This window comes from Oryctolagus cuniculus, chromosome X, assembly GCF_964237555.1.
Source record: "Oryctolagus cuniculus chromosome X, mOryCun1.1, whole genome shotgun sequence".
Lineage (NCBI taxonomy): Eukaryota > Metazoa > Chordata > Mammalia > Lagomorpha > Leporidae > Oryctolagus > Oryctolagus cuniculus.
The window spans coordinates 37,336,717-37,352,686 of NC_091453.1; the positions used below are offsets into that span (position 1 = coordinate 37,336,717).

The following is a 15,970-nucleotide window of genomic DNA, read 5'->3' on the forward strand; positions in this document are numbered from 1 at the left end:
TCGAGAGAGAGGAAGCACTGCCCCAGATGGGGGCCAGCATAAGCGGGGTCCCACCCACCCAGTGCATTGACAGTCTGTGTCCTCCAGCAGGCAGAAAGACACATGGAGGTGTGTGGCCAGGCCCTGAAGTCAGAGAGATGGGCCGGGCCAGCTGAGTTTTGGCCAGGACTCTCTCTCTATAGTGTTCTCTCCTCACTACCCCTCCGATGGCCAGAGGAGCCTTGGAGGAGCCTTCGCCCCCTATAGCTTGGGACGCCTGCCCTTGTTCCCCAACCCTCCCCCTCACCGGGCCAGAGCTGAGAGCGAGCTCACACTGGCCTGGAGGTCTGAGGTCTGAGGCCACCGAGCCAGACCTTCAGGGAAAAGGGATTTAGGAGAGGAAGACAGGAAAAAAAGACGGTGAGGATCTCTGCAAGGCCCTCACCACTCCCCAGCGCTGGGGTGCCCTGAGTCCAGGCTGTAAGTGGTAAGGGTCCTCGACCCTGGAAGGGAAGCCCATGGCAACTGCTGGGGCTTGGAGAAGGGGTCCCGAGGCAGGGAGGAAGTGGGTAGGAGGACACTGCTATGGGTATATATATTCGGAAAACACTGAGGAAGCAGAGAGGGCCCAAGGTCCCTCGCCTGTGGATCCCCCAGATCTCTGGTTGCCCAGCTCACTCTCTCCATTCATCAGACCACGGTGCTGATCCGGCTTGGCTTGGCCTTGGGGTTTGCACTGGGTGGGTTGGCAGTGCCAGGGGGCCCAGAGGCGTGCAGCGGGCCGTGGGGAGAGGTGGGTGGCAGGGGTGAGTGCGGGGTGTGGGGTGAGGGCGGGGGCAGGGGTGGGTAGGAGGGGTGGGGTGGGATGGGTGAGTGCGGTGACAAAGGCGACTGGGGGTGGTGGGGGTGTGAGTAGGAGCCCCCTGGCGGCCGGGATCCAGGGCCCCCAGCTGCTCCTGCTGCTGGCATCATCTGTGGGTGGTGACTGAAGATGAAGTGCTTGGGGCCCTGTTTGTGGGCAGGAGGGTGCTGGGGGGCAGGACTGTACAAGGGCAGAGGGGACGTGGGCTGGTGCAGGGGGTGGCGGCCATGTGGAGCAAACTGAGGGTGTCCTCCAGCCCCCCGTCTGGGAGCCCTGCCTGGCCGGCCCAAGGTATAGTGCTGAGGCCCTGGGACTGGGCCGTGGGCATGGAAGTGGCGATGCGGCCCCACGGGTGGGGCTGAGGCGGGAGGTGGCGGAATGGAACTCAGCTGGGGCAGGGGTGGGGGCTGCTGAGGAGGTGGGGGTAGAGGGGGTTGCTGCGGTGGGAGGTAGGGCGGTGGGGCAGGGCCTGGTCCTTGGCAATACTGGGCATGCAGGGCCTGGAGCTTGGACTGCCCGTCAGGCAGCCCCCCCAGGCCACCGTGGCTGTGACCATGGTGGTGATGGTGGTGGTGGTGGTGAGTGGAAGAAGCAGATGAAGAGGAGGCAGAGGCCTGGCCTGTTGGCGGTGGTGGTGGCATCTGGAAAGGCCCCTTGCCCCGCTTGCTTCCAAATAGGGAGCCCAGGAAGGATGAGGAGTTGGAGACGGGCCTCTGGCTCTTGTACTCCTCTGGCGGCGGGGGTGGGGGCGGAGGTGGCATCCTCTGGTGAGGGCGTGGACTGCTAATAACAGACCCCTGGAAGGGGGAAGGGGGGCGGAGTCAGGCCAGTCTAGCCGCCCTAAACCCCCAACCCTAAACTCCACCCCTGTCCCTGAGGGCTGAAGCTGGGGAGACAGGGAGCCCCAGGTTGGAACAAGAACAACAACAACAAAAAAACACCCCGAAAAGCACAGTCCTGGACTGGTAGACGGAGCTCCCCCCACTTGCAAAGCTCCGCTGTGACATCCACTACCTCAAGCTGAGCCTCCGTGGCCAGAAGAGGACTTGGCAGTACCTCCTCCTCGTGCCCGGGGTTTTGCAGGCCAGGAAAATGTTAGGCCCAGGCAAGGCAGAGGGACTTGCTCAGGGTCAAGGAGCAGGACTTGGAGGCCAGAGCTTCTTGTGGCCCAACTCCAAGGGCATCCCTACTTGGAGTCGGCCCTGGGGTTGAGAGGGGGCATGGGAGAGTGGAAGACAGACCGAGAGACAGGCAGAGTGAGGACAGACAGAGCTGAGGACAGATGGACAGAGTGGTTGGCTGGGAGAGGCAGCCGCACGGTTCCCAGAAGGGAAGAGGGGGACGCAGCCGGTCCCCTCCTCCTCTGGGGCTCCGTGGCCGGGGCAGGGTTCATGCAGAGGATGAGTGGGGGCAGGAGCTGGCACTTACTTCGATGGTGCTGTCCAGCGATCCCACGCTGTTACGCCGCCCCCGCTTCCCTGCACCCACAAGCAAGGAGCCCAGCGTCAGAGCAGCAACCCCCCCTCCCCACCCTGCTGGGCTCCAGAGCTGGGCGCCAGGCCTGGGCCCCTCCCGGGGACAGACACCCCATATCCCTTTTCCCCCATTGAAGAGGGGGAGGCTGGGAGGAGGAGAGGTGGAGAAGGAGGAGAGAGAGGAGGAAAAGATAGAGAAGGAGAAGGTGGTACAGGAGCGACAGAAGAGGGTAAAGAGGAGGAAGAAGGTGGAGCGGCGAGAGAGAGGGGCAAAGACCATGGCCCCACTTCACGCTGCCTGGCCCAAACCCTGGGCTCCACCTGTTCTGACCTGGCTACCAGGCCCCCTTGGGGTGCCAGGGCCCGGGACTCCGGGTGAGGGCAGGGAGCGTGCGTGCGTGCGTGCGTGCGCGGCAGGTGGAGGGAAGGCTGGCGGCCAGTGACAGGAGGCAAAGAGGACACCGGGTCCCACGTCTCCCCAGCCAGGGCGGGGGGGACCCAGGAGACTCACCTGCATCAGAGAGGTCTCGCAGGGAACTGCTGAGTGCGCCCCGTTTGAGCCCATCGCCTGCCCCATAAGTGTCCTCCAGGCTACTGCGGGCCAGCGTCCCATTCACTGAGTCCTTGGCCCCTCCAGGCTGTGAGGCGTTAGGCCGCATCATACCTTTCTGTTTCTCCAGCTCGGCTGCAGGGCAGTGAGGGGAAAAGGAGCAAAGGTCAGGAAGAGGGGTGAGAGCCCACATGACCGACCCCAGCCCTCCAAGGGCCTTCCTCCTTCTTGCTCCCTCCCTCTGGCCCCCAGGCCTCCTCTGTAGCCCCCTGGGGAGGCACAGCACTTGTCCCCTCACCCCAAAGCGCAGCTTCATCTACAAAGCTCCCTAGGTGCCTGGCACCTGTCTTGCCCCACTTCCTGCTCAGTCTCCTCCTCCTTTCTCTCAGGGCCTGTTCTCCCTGCTCCTTTCCCCCTCCCTTTCTCCCTTCTTACTTTTCCCCCTCCCTTGGTCTCTTGCAGTCAGGTCCCCCAAACCACCCCTGCCCTTCAAAAAGGAGCTTCAGGGCAGAGGGTGCACAGTGAAAGACAGGAAGGCTCTGGGAGCCACCATGGCCGGCCCCGAGCAGTCTTCCCAGCGTTTACTCAGTTCCCAGCCACCTTGCCCCAGAGCACAGGGCCTCCAGAAAGGGCCGGAGTGGAGCCCTCTATGCCGGATGCTACCCACACTTGATCACTCTCCATGCTCACAACAGCTCTGCGGCCAGCATCAGCAGCCACGGTGTACAGAGGAAGAAAGCGAAAATCTGTGACATCATAGAGCTTGCCCAGGGTAGGGGTGGGGGTGGAGGGGTCATACAGCTGGCACCAGTGGTGCTGATGTTCTGGAAGCAGGTGTGCCTGACTCCTTACATCCCTGCGTCGCCATGGAACCCAAGGAAGCCCTTGTCTGTTCCCTGCTGCCACCCCCCGCCCCCTGCCATCTTGTATACGGATGGATCCCACTCTGCATGTCTCCAGGGTCTTAAGGGACCAGCTGAACTGCAACTCTAACCCAGCCGGGCTGAGGAGCAGAGCAGACCCTGGCCTCTGAAAGTCTCACCAAGGAGCTGTTCTCTCCCTCCCTCCCTCCCTCCTTCTCTTTAACACCATGTTACTTGATGGCGACTGCTTAGCCTAGTTTTCTCTAAAAGAGAAAACTTGGAGGGACTAGTGAGATGTCATCACAATTTTCCATCATACATGGTCAAAATGACTTGGTGTCACCCTTGGGGACTGAGAGGTAGGTCGGGGGGGGGGGGACTCAGCTCAGCAACCAATATGGAGGGAGGGGAGAGGCAAGGGTGGGGAGTGGGTGGGAAATAATATTTGTGGAACACCTGGGATGGATTAGGGCCACTTTGGCTACCTGGTTTCATTTCATCGCCACACCTTCATGAAGGAGATTTCCTTATCCCAATTTCGTGTAGGAAGAACCTGGGACTCAGAAGAGTGGGCGACTTCCCCTGGTCTACCCAGCTATTAAGTAGCACACCTGGGGTCTGAAATTAAGAGTTCTGTCTCTAGGACCCCGATTCTTCTCCCTGCTGCCTTTCAACAGAAGGAAGTGCTGGCTCATAATTGAGTAAGGAGCATGAGGCCATGGCACTGAGTCTTAGGACTTGGAACATTAGTCTGAGGCTGGGAGGGATGAGCCCCCTGTCACTGCGGGTGCACAAGCAGAGGCCAAGGGGTGCCTGGGCTGCAGGTGGGAAGCTTGGACAGACTGCCCCTCAGCTCACTCTGAGGTTTGCAGAGGCGTGGATTTTTGGTTTGTGCAGGGCACCGTGTCAGGGGAGAGGAGGGAGACGTGGCTGGCCTACTCACACTCCACGCGGTATTTCTCCATCTCTTGCACCTCCGCGATGGACTCGCGCAGGTCCGATGTGAAGCGCAGCCGGTCCTGGAGGCTGGGGGCATTGAAGATGATGAGGACTTTGCGCTCACCACCTGGCACTGCAGACAGCAACTTGATCCCAAACTGGTAATCTGTGGGCAAACGGAGGGGAGGGCAGGTTGGGCACCTCTGTTGGGGTGGAAGCAAAGTGGCTCCAATGGGAAATAATGTTTCTAACATCCAACACTGAGCATGCCTCTCCTCTGTGCATCTTCAGTGGCTCCCCTCTGCATCCAAAGCCCTTCCCTGCCCCCAAACTCCTGGCAGCCATGGCCCTGGTCCTCTCTGTGCTCCGAAACACAAAGGCAAACAACTGCACCATCCTCTAGAAAACCTTTCCTTCACACCTCTGCCGGTATTCACATTGCTTCTGCTGCCCCAATCAATCGCCTCCGCCCTGCCCCGGGTTCAACCCCTTGGAGCACAGAGAGATTGCTACCTCTTCACCCCACCAAAGAATGTACACACACTGAGGTTTTCTGCAGGACTGTGAGCACCTCAGGGGCTAGCCCCGAGTCCAGCTCCACGCAGGCTGCCCTTCATCTCGGGACCTAGTAGGTGCTTAGCCCAAAAACTGCTGGCTGGTACGGATGAAGAATGAACAGGGGGCCATGGTACTGACTCCGAGGATGCTGGGATCCAAGAAGGGACTCACATGAATTCTGAAAGAGCTGCATGTGCATTTCCACCAGGGGAAAGGACTGACGGAAGCTGTACGTCACCAAGATCTTCTTCTTCTGGAAAATTTTGGTGACCTTTGGCAAGGGTGGGAAAAAGACAAGAGGCGGGGTTTGGGGTGGGGAATTACCATGTGGCACCTATTTCTAGTAACCACCCTCCCCTCCTCCCCCACTAACAGACGTATACACACAAACACGCATACCCACAAGATGGGGAAAACTGAAGCTGGAGGTACAGAACGGGAGAAATGGGAGAAAATGCCAGCTCCTGATGTAATGACAGATGCACAACAAGCACTTGCGATTTTTATAGGAAACTGAACGCTGCTCCCTCCGGGAAGCCTGTCCTAACATCCCACACAGATTTCCTTTTCCCATTTCTGAGCTTCCAGAGGGCAGGTTCAGCACCATTCCCTTGTCAGGCTCTATGGTAAGCCTCCAAGCACGTGATCGCCCCCTGATGGACTGGAGGGCACACTCTGCTTTTCAGGAACTCTTCCTGCATCGGGCCTGCCTCCCTGCCCAGAGCTAGCTAATGGCAGTCTCTACCAACCTCTGCATCCAGTTAACTAGTTTTCATCTCGACAACCCAAGATCTTTATCAAGTACTGGGATACTCTGGCCCCAACTAACATAGCTCAGGTAGTCCGCAATTAGCTTTTTTTTTTTTTTTTTTTTTGACAGGCAGAGTGGACAGTGAGAGAGAGAGAGACAGAGAGGAAGGTCTTCCTTTTGCCACTGGTTCACCCTCCAATGGCTGCCGCGGCCAGCGCACCGCGCTGATCCGATGGCAGGAGCCAGGTACTTATCCTGGTCTCCCATGGGGTACAGGGCCCAAGGACTTGGGCCATCCTCCACTGTACTCTCTGGCCACAGCAGAGAGCTGGCCTGGAAGAGGGGCAACCGGGACAGAATCCGGCGCCCCGACCGGGACTAGAACCCGGTGTGCCGGCGCCGCAAGGCGGAGGATTAGCCTAGTGAGCCGTGGCGCCAGCTGCAATTAGCTCTTAAAGGCAGATGTGTCGGGGCTGGTGCTGTGGCATAGCGGGTAAAGGTGCCACCTGCAGTGCCGGCATCCCATATGGGCATCGGTTCGAGTTCCAGCTGTTCCACTTTCTATCCAGCTCTCTGCTGTGGCCTGGGAAAGCAGTAGAGGATGGCTCAAGTCCTTGGGCCCCTGCACCCACGTGGGAGACCCAGAGGAGACTCCTGGCTTCTGACTTCAGATAGGCTCAGCTCCAGCTATTGCGGCCAATTGGGGAGTGAACTAGTGGATGAAAGACCTCTCTCTCTCCCTCCCTTCCTCTCTCCCTCTCCCTCTTCCTCTCTCCTCTCTCTGTGTAACTCTGGCTTTCAAATAGATAAAATCTTTATTTAAAAAGGCAGATGTGTTTCTTTCAGGATATGACCCAAAGCACTTAATTGAGGTCCCTTAGACTGTGAGGCATGGTCTGATTCATCGCGGTGTACCCAGCGCCTAGCACAGAGCCAGACACACACATGACGGAGCTCTAAACTCCGGACTCAGCACCTGAGTAGGTCAGGCAACTCTCAGGGGAAGGCTAGCGCACAGGTGATCTCTTATTTCATCTGGAATGCCATTTCACAGAGCAGGAAAATAAAGGTCCAAGAGGGCATTGGAGGTGTGCTTCATCTAAAAGCGATTCTCACCTGGGGGGTCATTTTGCACCACACCCCACCCTAGAGGATTATTGAGCAATGTCTGGAGACAGTTTCGGTTGAAGGGTTGCTACTGGCATCTGGTGGGCAGAGACTAGAGTGCAGCTAAAATCCTATAATGCACAGGACAGTCCCCTCTAACAAGGCATTATCTGGCAGCAAATGTCAACAGGGCTGAGATTGAAAAACTCTGTTCTAAAAGACAGAAGTCCAGCGGAGGGCAGGACTGCTGTTGGCAACTCCTTGAAGAGCTGTCTCACAGCAGAGGGAGGACAGTTCTGTTTTGTGAAGGGTCGAGTGAAGAGTGTTGGAAGAAACCCTTAGGGAGACAGATTCGAGCCGTCAGAACTGTGTCCGTCTCTGTCGTCATACAAGCAGGGGGTTCATCCAGGAAGAAGTTGATTCTCGCCCTGAAGAACCTAAAGGCCTTTTTTCCTTGCAGAATCATTAAGAGACTCGTCCTTAAAAGATGAACAACTGCCCTAGTGACAAACTTGGTTTTATCTCTCTCGTTGCCAACACTGTGGTGCAGCAGGTGAAGCTGCCGCCTTCAGTGCCGGCATCCTATATGGTCGCTGGTTCAAATCCCGGCTGCTCCACTTCTGATCCAGCTCTCTCCTATGGCCTGGGAAAGCAGTAGAAGACGGCCCAAGTCCTTGGGCCCCTGCACCTGCGTGGGAGACCCAGAAGAAACTCCTGGCTCCTGGCTTCAGCCTGGCCCAGCCCTGGCTCTTGCAGCCGTGTGTGTGTGTGTGTGTGTGTGTGTGTGGAGGGGAGGAACAAGCAGATGAAAGATCTTTCTGTCTCTGTCTTCTGTCTCTCCCTCTCTCTCTCTTTGTAACCCTAACTTTCAAATAAACAAATCTAAAAAAAATCCCTCTCAACCTCTCAAAGGTCTCACACTGACCCCAGGGTCAGAGGTTCACATCTTTCCACGCAACCCTCCAGGCTACTGAAGGGTACAGGGATACTGGCTACTACTCCCCAGATGGTAAGCTTGTCATCTCCCCTGGTCCTCACATTTTCTGCTCCCGTGTGTGTGGCTGTCACCGCCCGCAAATGGATCCACAAGGGAAATAGAGAAGGCCTATCTGAGCCTTGCCAGAGATGAGGGAGATGGCTCGGCCCCACATTGTCACCTGCCACGGCCCACACAGCCATGTCAACGGGCTTCCCACCATCTCCCTCCCATCTCCTCCCCGGCAGTGTCCCTACCACGAGGAGATCATTGAAGAGGAAGACCTCCCGCTGATGCAACCCTAGCCTCTGGGGGCGGTTAGGATCTGGCACCTCGTAGAGCTGGCAGCAGCAAACCAGGCGACGGTGAGGAAGAGACAGGACCTACAGAGGTGTGAAAAACAGCTGTCAGCCAGGCCAGCCCAGGAGCTTCGGGCCTCCCACGCCTTAACAGTCAACCACAGAGAGGATATTTAGCTCAGAAGCTGATTCTGACCCAAGCAGCATAACCAAGTGAGGCCCAGGCTTTTCTGCTGCCTTGCCTTTCTCCCCACAGCACCCTCTGTCTGGAAAGCCTTTTTGGCCCAACTCTACATGGCCACACTCCACTCCTCCTTCAAATTCGAATATTGAAGCTGTCTCTTATGAGAAGCCTTCCCTGATTTCTCCAGGCTGAAAATGGCCTCTCCTACCCTAGACCATCAGGTAGAAGTATTATCTGTGTCTTTGTCCGGTACCCTCAGTGGTATATTAGCACACCCACAATCAGAAGCCACGTCGGATTCATATCTATGTAAAAAAGTGCCTAGTGAAATGCCGGGCTTGGTGGAAAGGCAGCCATAAATGTTTGTTGATGAAGACCTGGACACATTCCTGTGTTGGTTCTCAGCTAACTACTGGCTTCTCACATGGGAGGGACAGGCAACACTGGAGGTGAGGAGGTTGCTCATCTTTCTACAGCAGCCACTATGGGCCTTGCTGTGTGCTGGATGCACTCCCATGGAGCATCTCACTTCATCTGTACCATTATCACCTACTCCATTCTGCGGGTAAGGGAGCCCTGGAGCTCACAAAGGGACTGACTTACCACTCAGTGGCGGAGGCAGACCAGAACCCTGGCCCCTCTGCAGCTTCCCAAGGCACTTACCGGTTTCTTGCCAACAATCATGCGCTCCACAGCCTGCACCTGGGACACATGGTCATCATTGGTCCGAAGTTCACGGCCCTGGATGCGCTGATAAATGCCCACCAGGAGGTCTCGTGGGATGTCTTCACCATTGTCAACCCCTGGGTAAGGGGAGGAACACAGGGATAGGTCACATAAATACGAGGGTACTTCAAAATGTTCATTAGGCCGGCGCCGCGGCTCACTAGGCTAATCCTCCGCCTAGCGGCGCCGGCACACCGGGTTCTAGTCCCGGTCGGGGCGCCGGATTCTGTCCCGGTTGCCCCTCTTCCAGCCCAGCTCTCTGCTGTGGCCAGGGAGTACAGTGGAGGATGGCCCAAGTCCTTGGGCCCTGCATCCTCATGGGAGACCAGGAAAAGCACCTGGCTCCTGGCTCCTGCCATCGGATCAGCGTGGTGTGCCGGCCGCAGCGTGCCGGCCGCGGCGGCCATTGGAGGGTGAACCAACGGCAAAGGAAGACCTTTCTTTCTGTCTCTCTCTCTCACTGTCCACTCTGCCTGTCAAAAAAAAAATTAAAAAAAAAATGTTCATGGGAAATTGAGGTCAAAGATAAATTGATGGGGCTGGTGCTGTGGCGAAGTAGGTTAATCCTCCACCTGCAGTGTCGGCATCCCATATGGATGCCGGTTCTAGTCCTGACTGCTCCACTTCCGATCCAGCTCTCTGCTACGCCCTGGGAAAGCAGTGGAAGATGGCCCAGGTTCTTGGGCCCCTGCACCCACATAGGAGACCCGGAGGAAGCTCCTGGCTCCTGGCTTTGGATCGGCGCAGCTCTGGCCGTTGCAGTCATCTGGGGAGTGAACCAGCAGATGGAGGAATTTTCTCTCTGTCTCTCCTTCTCTCTGTCTGTAACTCTACTTCTCAAACAAATAAATAAAATATCTTTTAAAAAAGATAAATTGATATTGGTGCAAAAACAAAAAGTTTGACATCTATGCACAATACAAAGTTGATAAAAATGTGCAGCAGAAACAACCATGCATGGATTTCAAAAAAAAAAAATGGGCCAAAATAAACTTCTCTTTGGATTGCATTTTTCCACTAGCTTTCTGAAGTGCCCTCATATGGGGAGTAGGTGATACGGGTTCTCCATAACACCCCACACTCAGGCATGGGCCATGGAGACTGAGGGTCAGAGGGTACTCATGGTCCCTCACCAGGATCAGGGCAGGGAAATTGCCTTTCAACAAAATAGCCAGTTGTGTTCTTCCCTAGAGTGGGGATTTTGTCCAAACCATTCAGAACACACTGAAACAAAGAGATACTATTTTTTAACCTTTCCTAATTAGCACAAATAATTTTAAATTATATCTAGGGCTAGTGAGAGTGCAGGGAAGCAGGCATGCCTAGTACCCTAACTAGTTTGGAAAGTAATTTGGCAAGAGCTTAAGTGTTTGCATCCTGTGATTCCACTTCTAGGAATCTGCCCTAAGGGGTGTGTGTGTGTGTGTGTGCGTGTGTGTGGCGGCGCTATGGCATAGCAGGTTAAAGCCCCAGCAGGTTAAAGCCCCAGCCTGCAGCACCGGCATCCCATATGGGTGCTGGTTCTAGTCCTGGATGCTCCACTCCCGATCCAGCTTTCTGCTATGGCCTGGGAAAGCAGCAGAAGATGGCCCAAGCCCTTGGGCCCCTGTGCCCACGTGGGAGACCAGGAAGAAATTCCTGACTCCTGGCTTTGGATCAGCTCAACTCTGGCTGTTTCAGTCATTTGGGGAGTGAACCAGCAGATGGAAGACCTCTCTCTCTCTGGCTCTACCTCTTTGTAACTCTGTCTTTCAAAATAAATAAAATATATCTTTAAAAAACAAAAGAAATGACTCAGAAACATGTATGAGATACAGGAGTATGCACGAGGCTGTTCACTGTGGGGAAAACTTTGAAACAACCTATGTTTTTTATTTTTATTTTATTATTTTTTTTTGACAGGCAGAGTGGACAGTGAGAGAGAGAGAGAGAGAGAGAGAGAGAGAAAGGTCTTCCATTACCGTTGGTTCACCCTCCAATGGCCGCCACAGCTGGTGCGCTGCGGCTGGCACATCACGCTGATCCGAAGCCAGGAGCCAGGTGCTTTTTTTTTTTTTTCCTGGTCTCCCATGGGGTGCAGGACCCAAGGACCTGGGCTATCCTCCACTGCACTCCCAGGCCACAGCAGAGAGCTGGCCTGGAAGAGGGGCAACCGGGACAGAATCCGGCACCCTGACATGGACTAGAACCCTGTGTGCCGGCACCACAGGCAGAGGATTAGCCTAGTGAGCCGCGGCGCCGGCCCTTTCATAGATACAACTTTAGGAATACAGTGGTTCTTTCTCCCATACCCCCCCCCCAAGAAATTTGCTAATGCTCTATATTTTCTGAAATTTCTAAAATGAGCATGGCATTATTTTCCTTTTTTTTTCTTATTTCTTTAATAACTGAAGGGGGAAGGATATCCATGCATATACACACATACATACAAGGGTACCATAGAGAGTTCATGGGAAATGGAACTGAAAGGTGTTGATTTTTTTTAAAAAAAGATGTTTATTTTGAGGCCAACAAATTGAAATCCAGATATAATTTTTTCATAACATGCATTTCCACGAACTTTTTGAATACCAACTGTGTGTATGTGTGTGGGTGCGTGTGTACATTTAGGTATTTCATGGAATTAAAAGTTTATTTTGATGCAAAAACATTTTAAATTCCATGCATGTGAGTAGTGTTCACAAAGTTCAGGAAAATTCATGGTATGAAAAAACTAGACATGGGCTTCAATTTTTTTTTGCATCACAATTAGTTCATCTTTTAATTCCATTTTTCTGTGAATAATTTGAAGTACCCTGTGTGTGTGTGTGCATACATATACACACTCATACAACAGTCCTTGTTATCCATGAAAAACTCACTTCAGTTCCCTCATAGATACCCAAATTCGTGGATGCTGAAGAACCTTACATAAAATGGCTTAGTATTCACATAGAACCTATGTTGATCCTTTCATATACTTTAATCTTTTGCAAGATTACTTAAAAAATCTAATACATTGCAAATGCTATGGTAATACTTGTTGTAATACTGTCTAGTGAATAATGACAAGAGAAAATCTGTACATTTGGAGTACAGATGCATTTTTTATTTTGTGCAATTTTTTCAATCCACAGTTGGTTAGATCTATGGATGTAGTACCCATGGATATGGAGGGGCAGCTGTATACATCTACACACACACACACACACACACACAGAGAGGCACTTGTATACACTTACACACACAGAAGGAATGAATAACAGCAGAATTCTAGGAGACAGCTCCAGATGGCTTCTGATCTGTTTACCTCCCTCCTCCCGAGTCTACCATCCGCCTGTACTCCTGATTATCTGCTAAGTGAAACCCATTCACTCTTCTCTCTAAATCTTCTGCCAAGGAAAAGGTTTCCTCCATTGGAAATGCCACACCTCCTCCCTGGACAGGTGCTAAAGAAACAGCTTACATCATAGTGCCAGAGAGTTTATAGCTTATCAACTGTGCAAACCCCCAACTGCTAGCAAATTTGTCTTGTTTTGGGTTTTTCTTTTTCAACTCTACTTCCCTCTTTCATTTCTCTTTAGATAACCTAAATATGCGTGCTGTTTTTGGTGGGCAGCTCTTTGGTGACAGGCAGGGCTTGACATCAATAAAATGAACCAAGAAAAAGATCAAAGTAACACATTTCACCTGCCATTTAAGGCCCTCTTATTACTGGTTTCAACTGATCTTCCTGACCAGTTACTCACCATCCCATCTCCATTGTTCTCTAAACAACGCTTGCATTTTTATATCCGTGTCTTTGTTATTCTTACTGCTAGATAAGCCCTCCTCTGTTCCTACTCTGTCACCTTTTCCATTCCTTCAAGGTTTACAATAAAATAAAAATCCTGGGGCAGGTGTTTGGCTCAGTGTTGAAGATGCCCCATTCCCACATCGGAGGACCTAGGTTCCATGCCTAGCTCCCCTCTAGCTTCCTGCTAATGTGGCCCCTCGGAGTACTGATGGCTCAAGTGATTGGGTTCTTGTCACCCATGTGGCACACCTGGCTTGAGTTCCTGGCTTCCTGCTTCAGCCTGTCCATCGCAAGCATTTGGAGAGTGAACCAGTTGACAGGAGAGCACACTGTCTATCTCTCCCACACTTTCTCTCCCTCTCAAATAAACAAATTTAAAAAAATTAAAAGCCTGGTTCCTCCAGGAAGCTAGCTGAAAGTGGGCTCTCTTTCCTTTGAGCTCTTTCTAAGATGTATTTATTGCTTTGAAAGGCAGAGTTACAGAGACAGAGGGGGAAACACAGAGAGAAAGAATCTTCCACCCAGTGGTTTACTCCCCAAATGTTCACAACAGCCAGGGTTGTGTCAGGCCGAAGCCAGGAACCAGGCGTTTCTGTTGGGTATCCTACGTGGGTGAAGGGGCCCAGGGACCTGGGCCATCTTCCCCTGCCTTCCCAGGTGTATTAGCAGGGAGCTGGATTGGAAGTGGAACAGCCAGGACTTAAACTGGCCCTCATATGGAATTCTGGCATTTCAGACAGCATCTTAACTTACTGTGCCACAACATTGATCCTGAGCTCTTTCTTTTAATTAACTGATTTATTTATTTGAGAGTGAGAGAGAGAGAGAGGACGGGAGGGAGAGAGGGAGAGAGACTCCTATCTACTGAGAGAGATCACCTATCTACTGCTACACTTCCTCAACAGCCCACTTGGAACTCTATTCAAGTCTCCTAGATGGGTAGCAAGAATCCAATTACTTGAGCCATCACTGCTGCCTCCCAGGGTCTCCACTAGTTGGAAGCTGGAATCAGAAGCTGGAGCCATGTTGAATCCAGGTTCTCTGATGTAGGACCTGGGTGTCTTGGCTGGCATCGTCACTGCCAGGCTAAACACCTGTGCCCTGCCCCTTTGAGCTCTGATTGCACTTTATGAGCCTCTCTGACATCACCGTTCACTTATGTCTTGTGTTAGTGAGCTAGGCACTACAAGTCAGTCTCCCCCACACAGGGGGAGCAGAGGACTCTCAGAGCAGGGACTGTGGCAGACTCGCCTCCGTTGTCCTTGGCACTCATCATAGGACATGGCACACTCAGTAAGTGTTCACTGACTGGTTGGTTGCTCAAGTGAATAAATGAATACATGAATTAAGGAAAGGGCACGTAAAAGAAATAATGAGTCTTTATGGGCATCAATAGAACAGAGAGGAGAGGGCCGGCGCCACGGCTCACTAGGCTAATTCTCTGCCTAGCGGCGCCGGCACACTGGGTTCTAGTCCCGGTTGGGGCGCCGGATTCTGTCCCGGTTGCCCCTCTTCCAGGCCAGCTCTCTGCTGTGGCCAGGGAGTGCAGTGGAGGATGGCCCAGGTGCTTGGGCCCCGCACCCCATGGGAGACCAGGAAAAGCACCTGGCTCCTGGCTCCTGCCATCGGATCAGCGCGGTGCGCCGGCCGCAGCGCACCGGCCGCAGCGGCCATTGGAGGGTGAACCAACGGCAAAGGAAGACCTTTCTCTCTGTCTCTCTCTCTCTCACTGTCCACTCTGCCTGTCAAAAAAAAAAAAAAAAAAAAAAAAAAAAAAAAAAAAACCAGAGAGGAGAGCATGAGAAATGGATGAGTGGATGACTGAATGAAATAGTATAAGCTTTGTCAGAGCCTGGGCTTTTTATTTTTAAAGATGTACCTATATTTTATTTGAAAAGCAAAGTGACAGAGGGAAAGACAGGAGAGAGAGAGAGAGAGAGAGAGAGAGAGAGAGAGAGAGAGAGAGAGATTTTCCATTGCTGGTTCATTCCTCAAAAGCCCATAACACCAGGGGGCTGGGCCAGGCCAAAGCTAAGAGCCTAGAACTCCATCCGGGTTTTCCCATGTGAGTGGCAGGGACCCAAGCATTGGGCCATCTTCCATTGGTTTCTGAGGCACATTAACAGAGAGCTGGATCAGAAGCAGAGCAGCTGGGACTCTAGCCAGCACTGTAACATAGGATGCTGGCAGTGCAACCAGTGGTTTAATCCATTGCACAACAACACAGGTCCCAGAACCAGCACTTGTAGCTATCATGTTCACTGCCATGACCCCAGGACCTAGAAGCCTGATACACAGTAGATCTCAGTAAATACTGCGTGTGAATGGGCAAATGCCTGTTTGAGTGAATTAATAAGGACATGCACAGGGAATATCCCACCTTGGCAGAACGTGACAGCATCACAGGTTCATTTCCAAGGGACAGGTGGGATCTTCCTCATCCTTCCCAGTCTCATCCCCAACCCTGAGCATTTCCACTTCCCGGGGGAGGGCAGGAAAAACTGACAGGAATTCTGGTTACCTCTTAGGTTCTTGATGAAGTCATCTAATTTCATCTTGCGTTCAGCCTTGACACTGGGACTGTACATGTCAGTATTGAGAAGGATGATGGCAAAAGCAAGGATGAAGATGGTGTCTGGGTTCCGGAACTGGCGGACGAGGGCTGGGTTACAGACACAGTACCGCTGGCTGCAGGGCAAAAAGAGTTAAAGCCGGATTCAGGCACTAAACTCGACCCACCCACCACCCTGCCAGTTTGACACCAAGCCCCACCACTCTCCTCCAAGAACTCTTCCCTAGTCACTATAGGTCTGTCCTTTTCAGATTCCCTAAGACTAGCAGGTTAAAAAGCAAAACCAAAAACCAAAAAAAAAAAAAAAAAAAAAAAAACACAAAAAAACACAACTTCTAACTTTTATGGAGCTTT

General features: G+C 53.0%; 1 protein-coding gene across 9 annotated transcripts in view; it reads right to left on the reverse strand.

The window, feature by feature from the left end:
- Positions 1-519: 519 nt before the first annotated feature.
- IQSEC2 (IQ motif and Sec7 domain ArfGEF 2) overlaps positions 520-15,970 on the reverse strand; it is an 87,236-nt gene continuing 71,785 nt past the window's right edge. For 7 of the 9 annotated variants that reach the window (XM_070067292.1, XM_070067291.1, XM_070067290.1 and 4 more), the window contains 8 exons: positions 15,566-15,732; positions 9,207-9,346; positions 8,318-8,443; positions 5,398-5,497; positions 4,673-4,834; positions 2,828-3,001; positions 2,270-2,319; positions 520-1,638 (listed from right to left, as the gene is read on the reverse strand). In XM_070067292.1, coding sequence (XP_069923393.1) covers positions 670-1,638; positions 2,270-2,319; positions 2,828-3,001; positions 4,673-4,834; positions 5,398-5,497; positions 8,318-8,443; positions 9,207-9,346; positions 15,566-15,732 — 1,888 coding nt within the window. In that variant the 3' untranslated portion in view covers positions 520-669. The remainder of the gene's footprint in view (positions 1,639-2,269; positions 2,320-2,827; positions 3,002-4,672; positions 4,835-5,397; positions 5,498-8,317; positions 8,444-9,206; positions 9,347-15,565; positions 15,733-15,970) is intronic. The other 2 variants (XM_070067297.1, XM_051827115.2) reach the window with 2 other exon arrangements.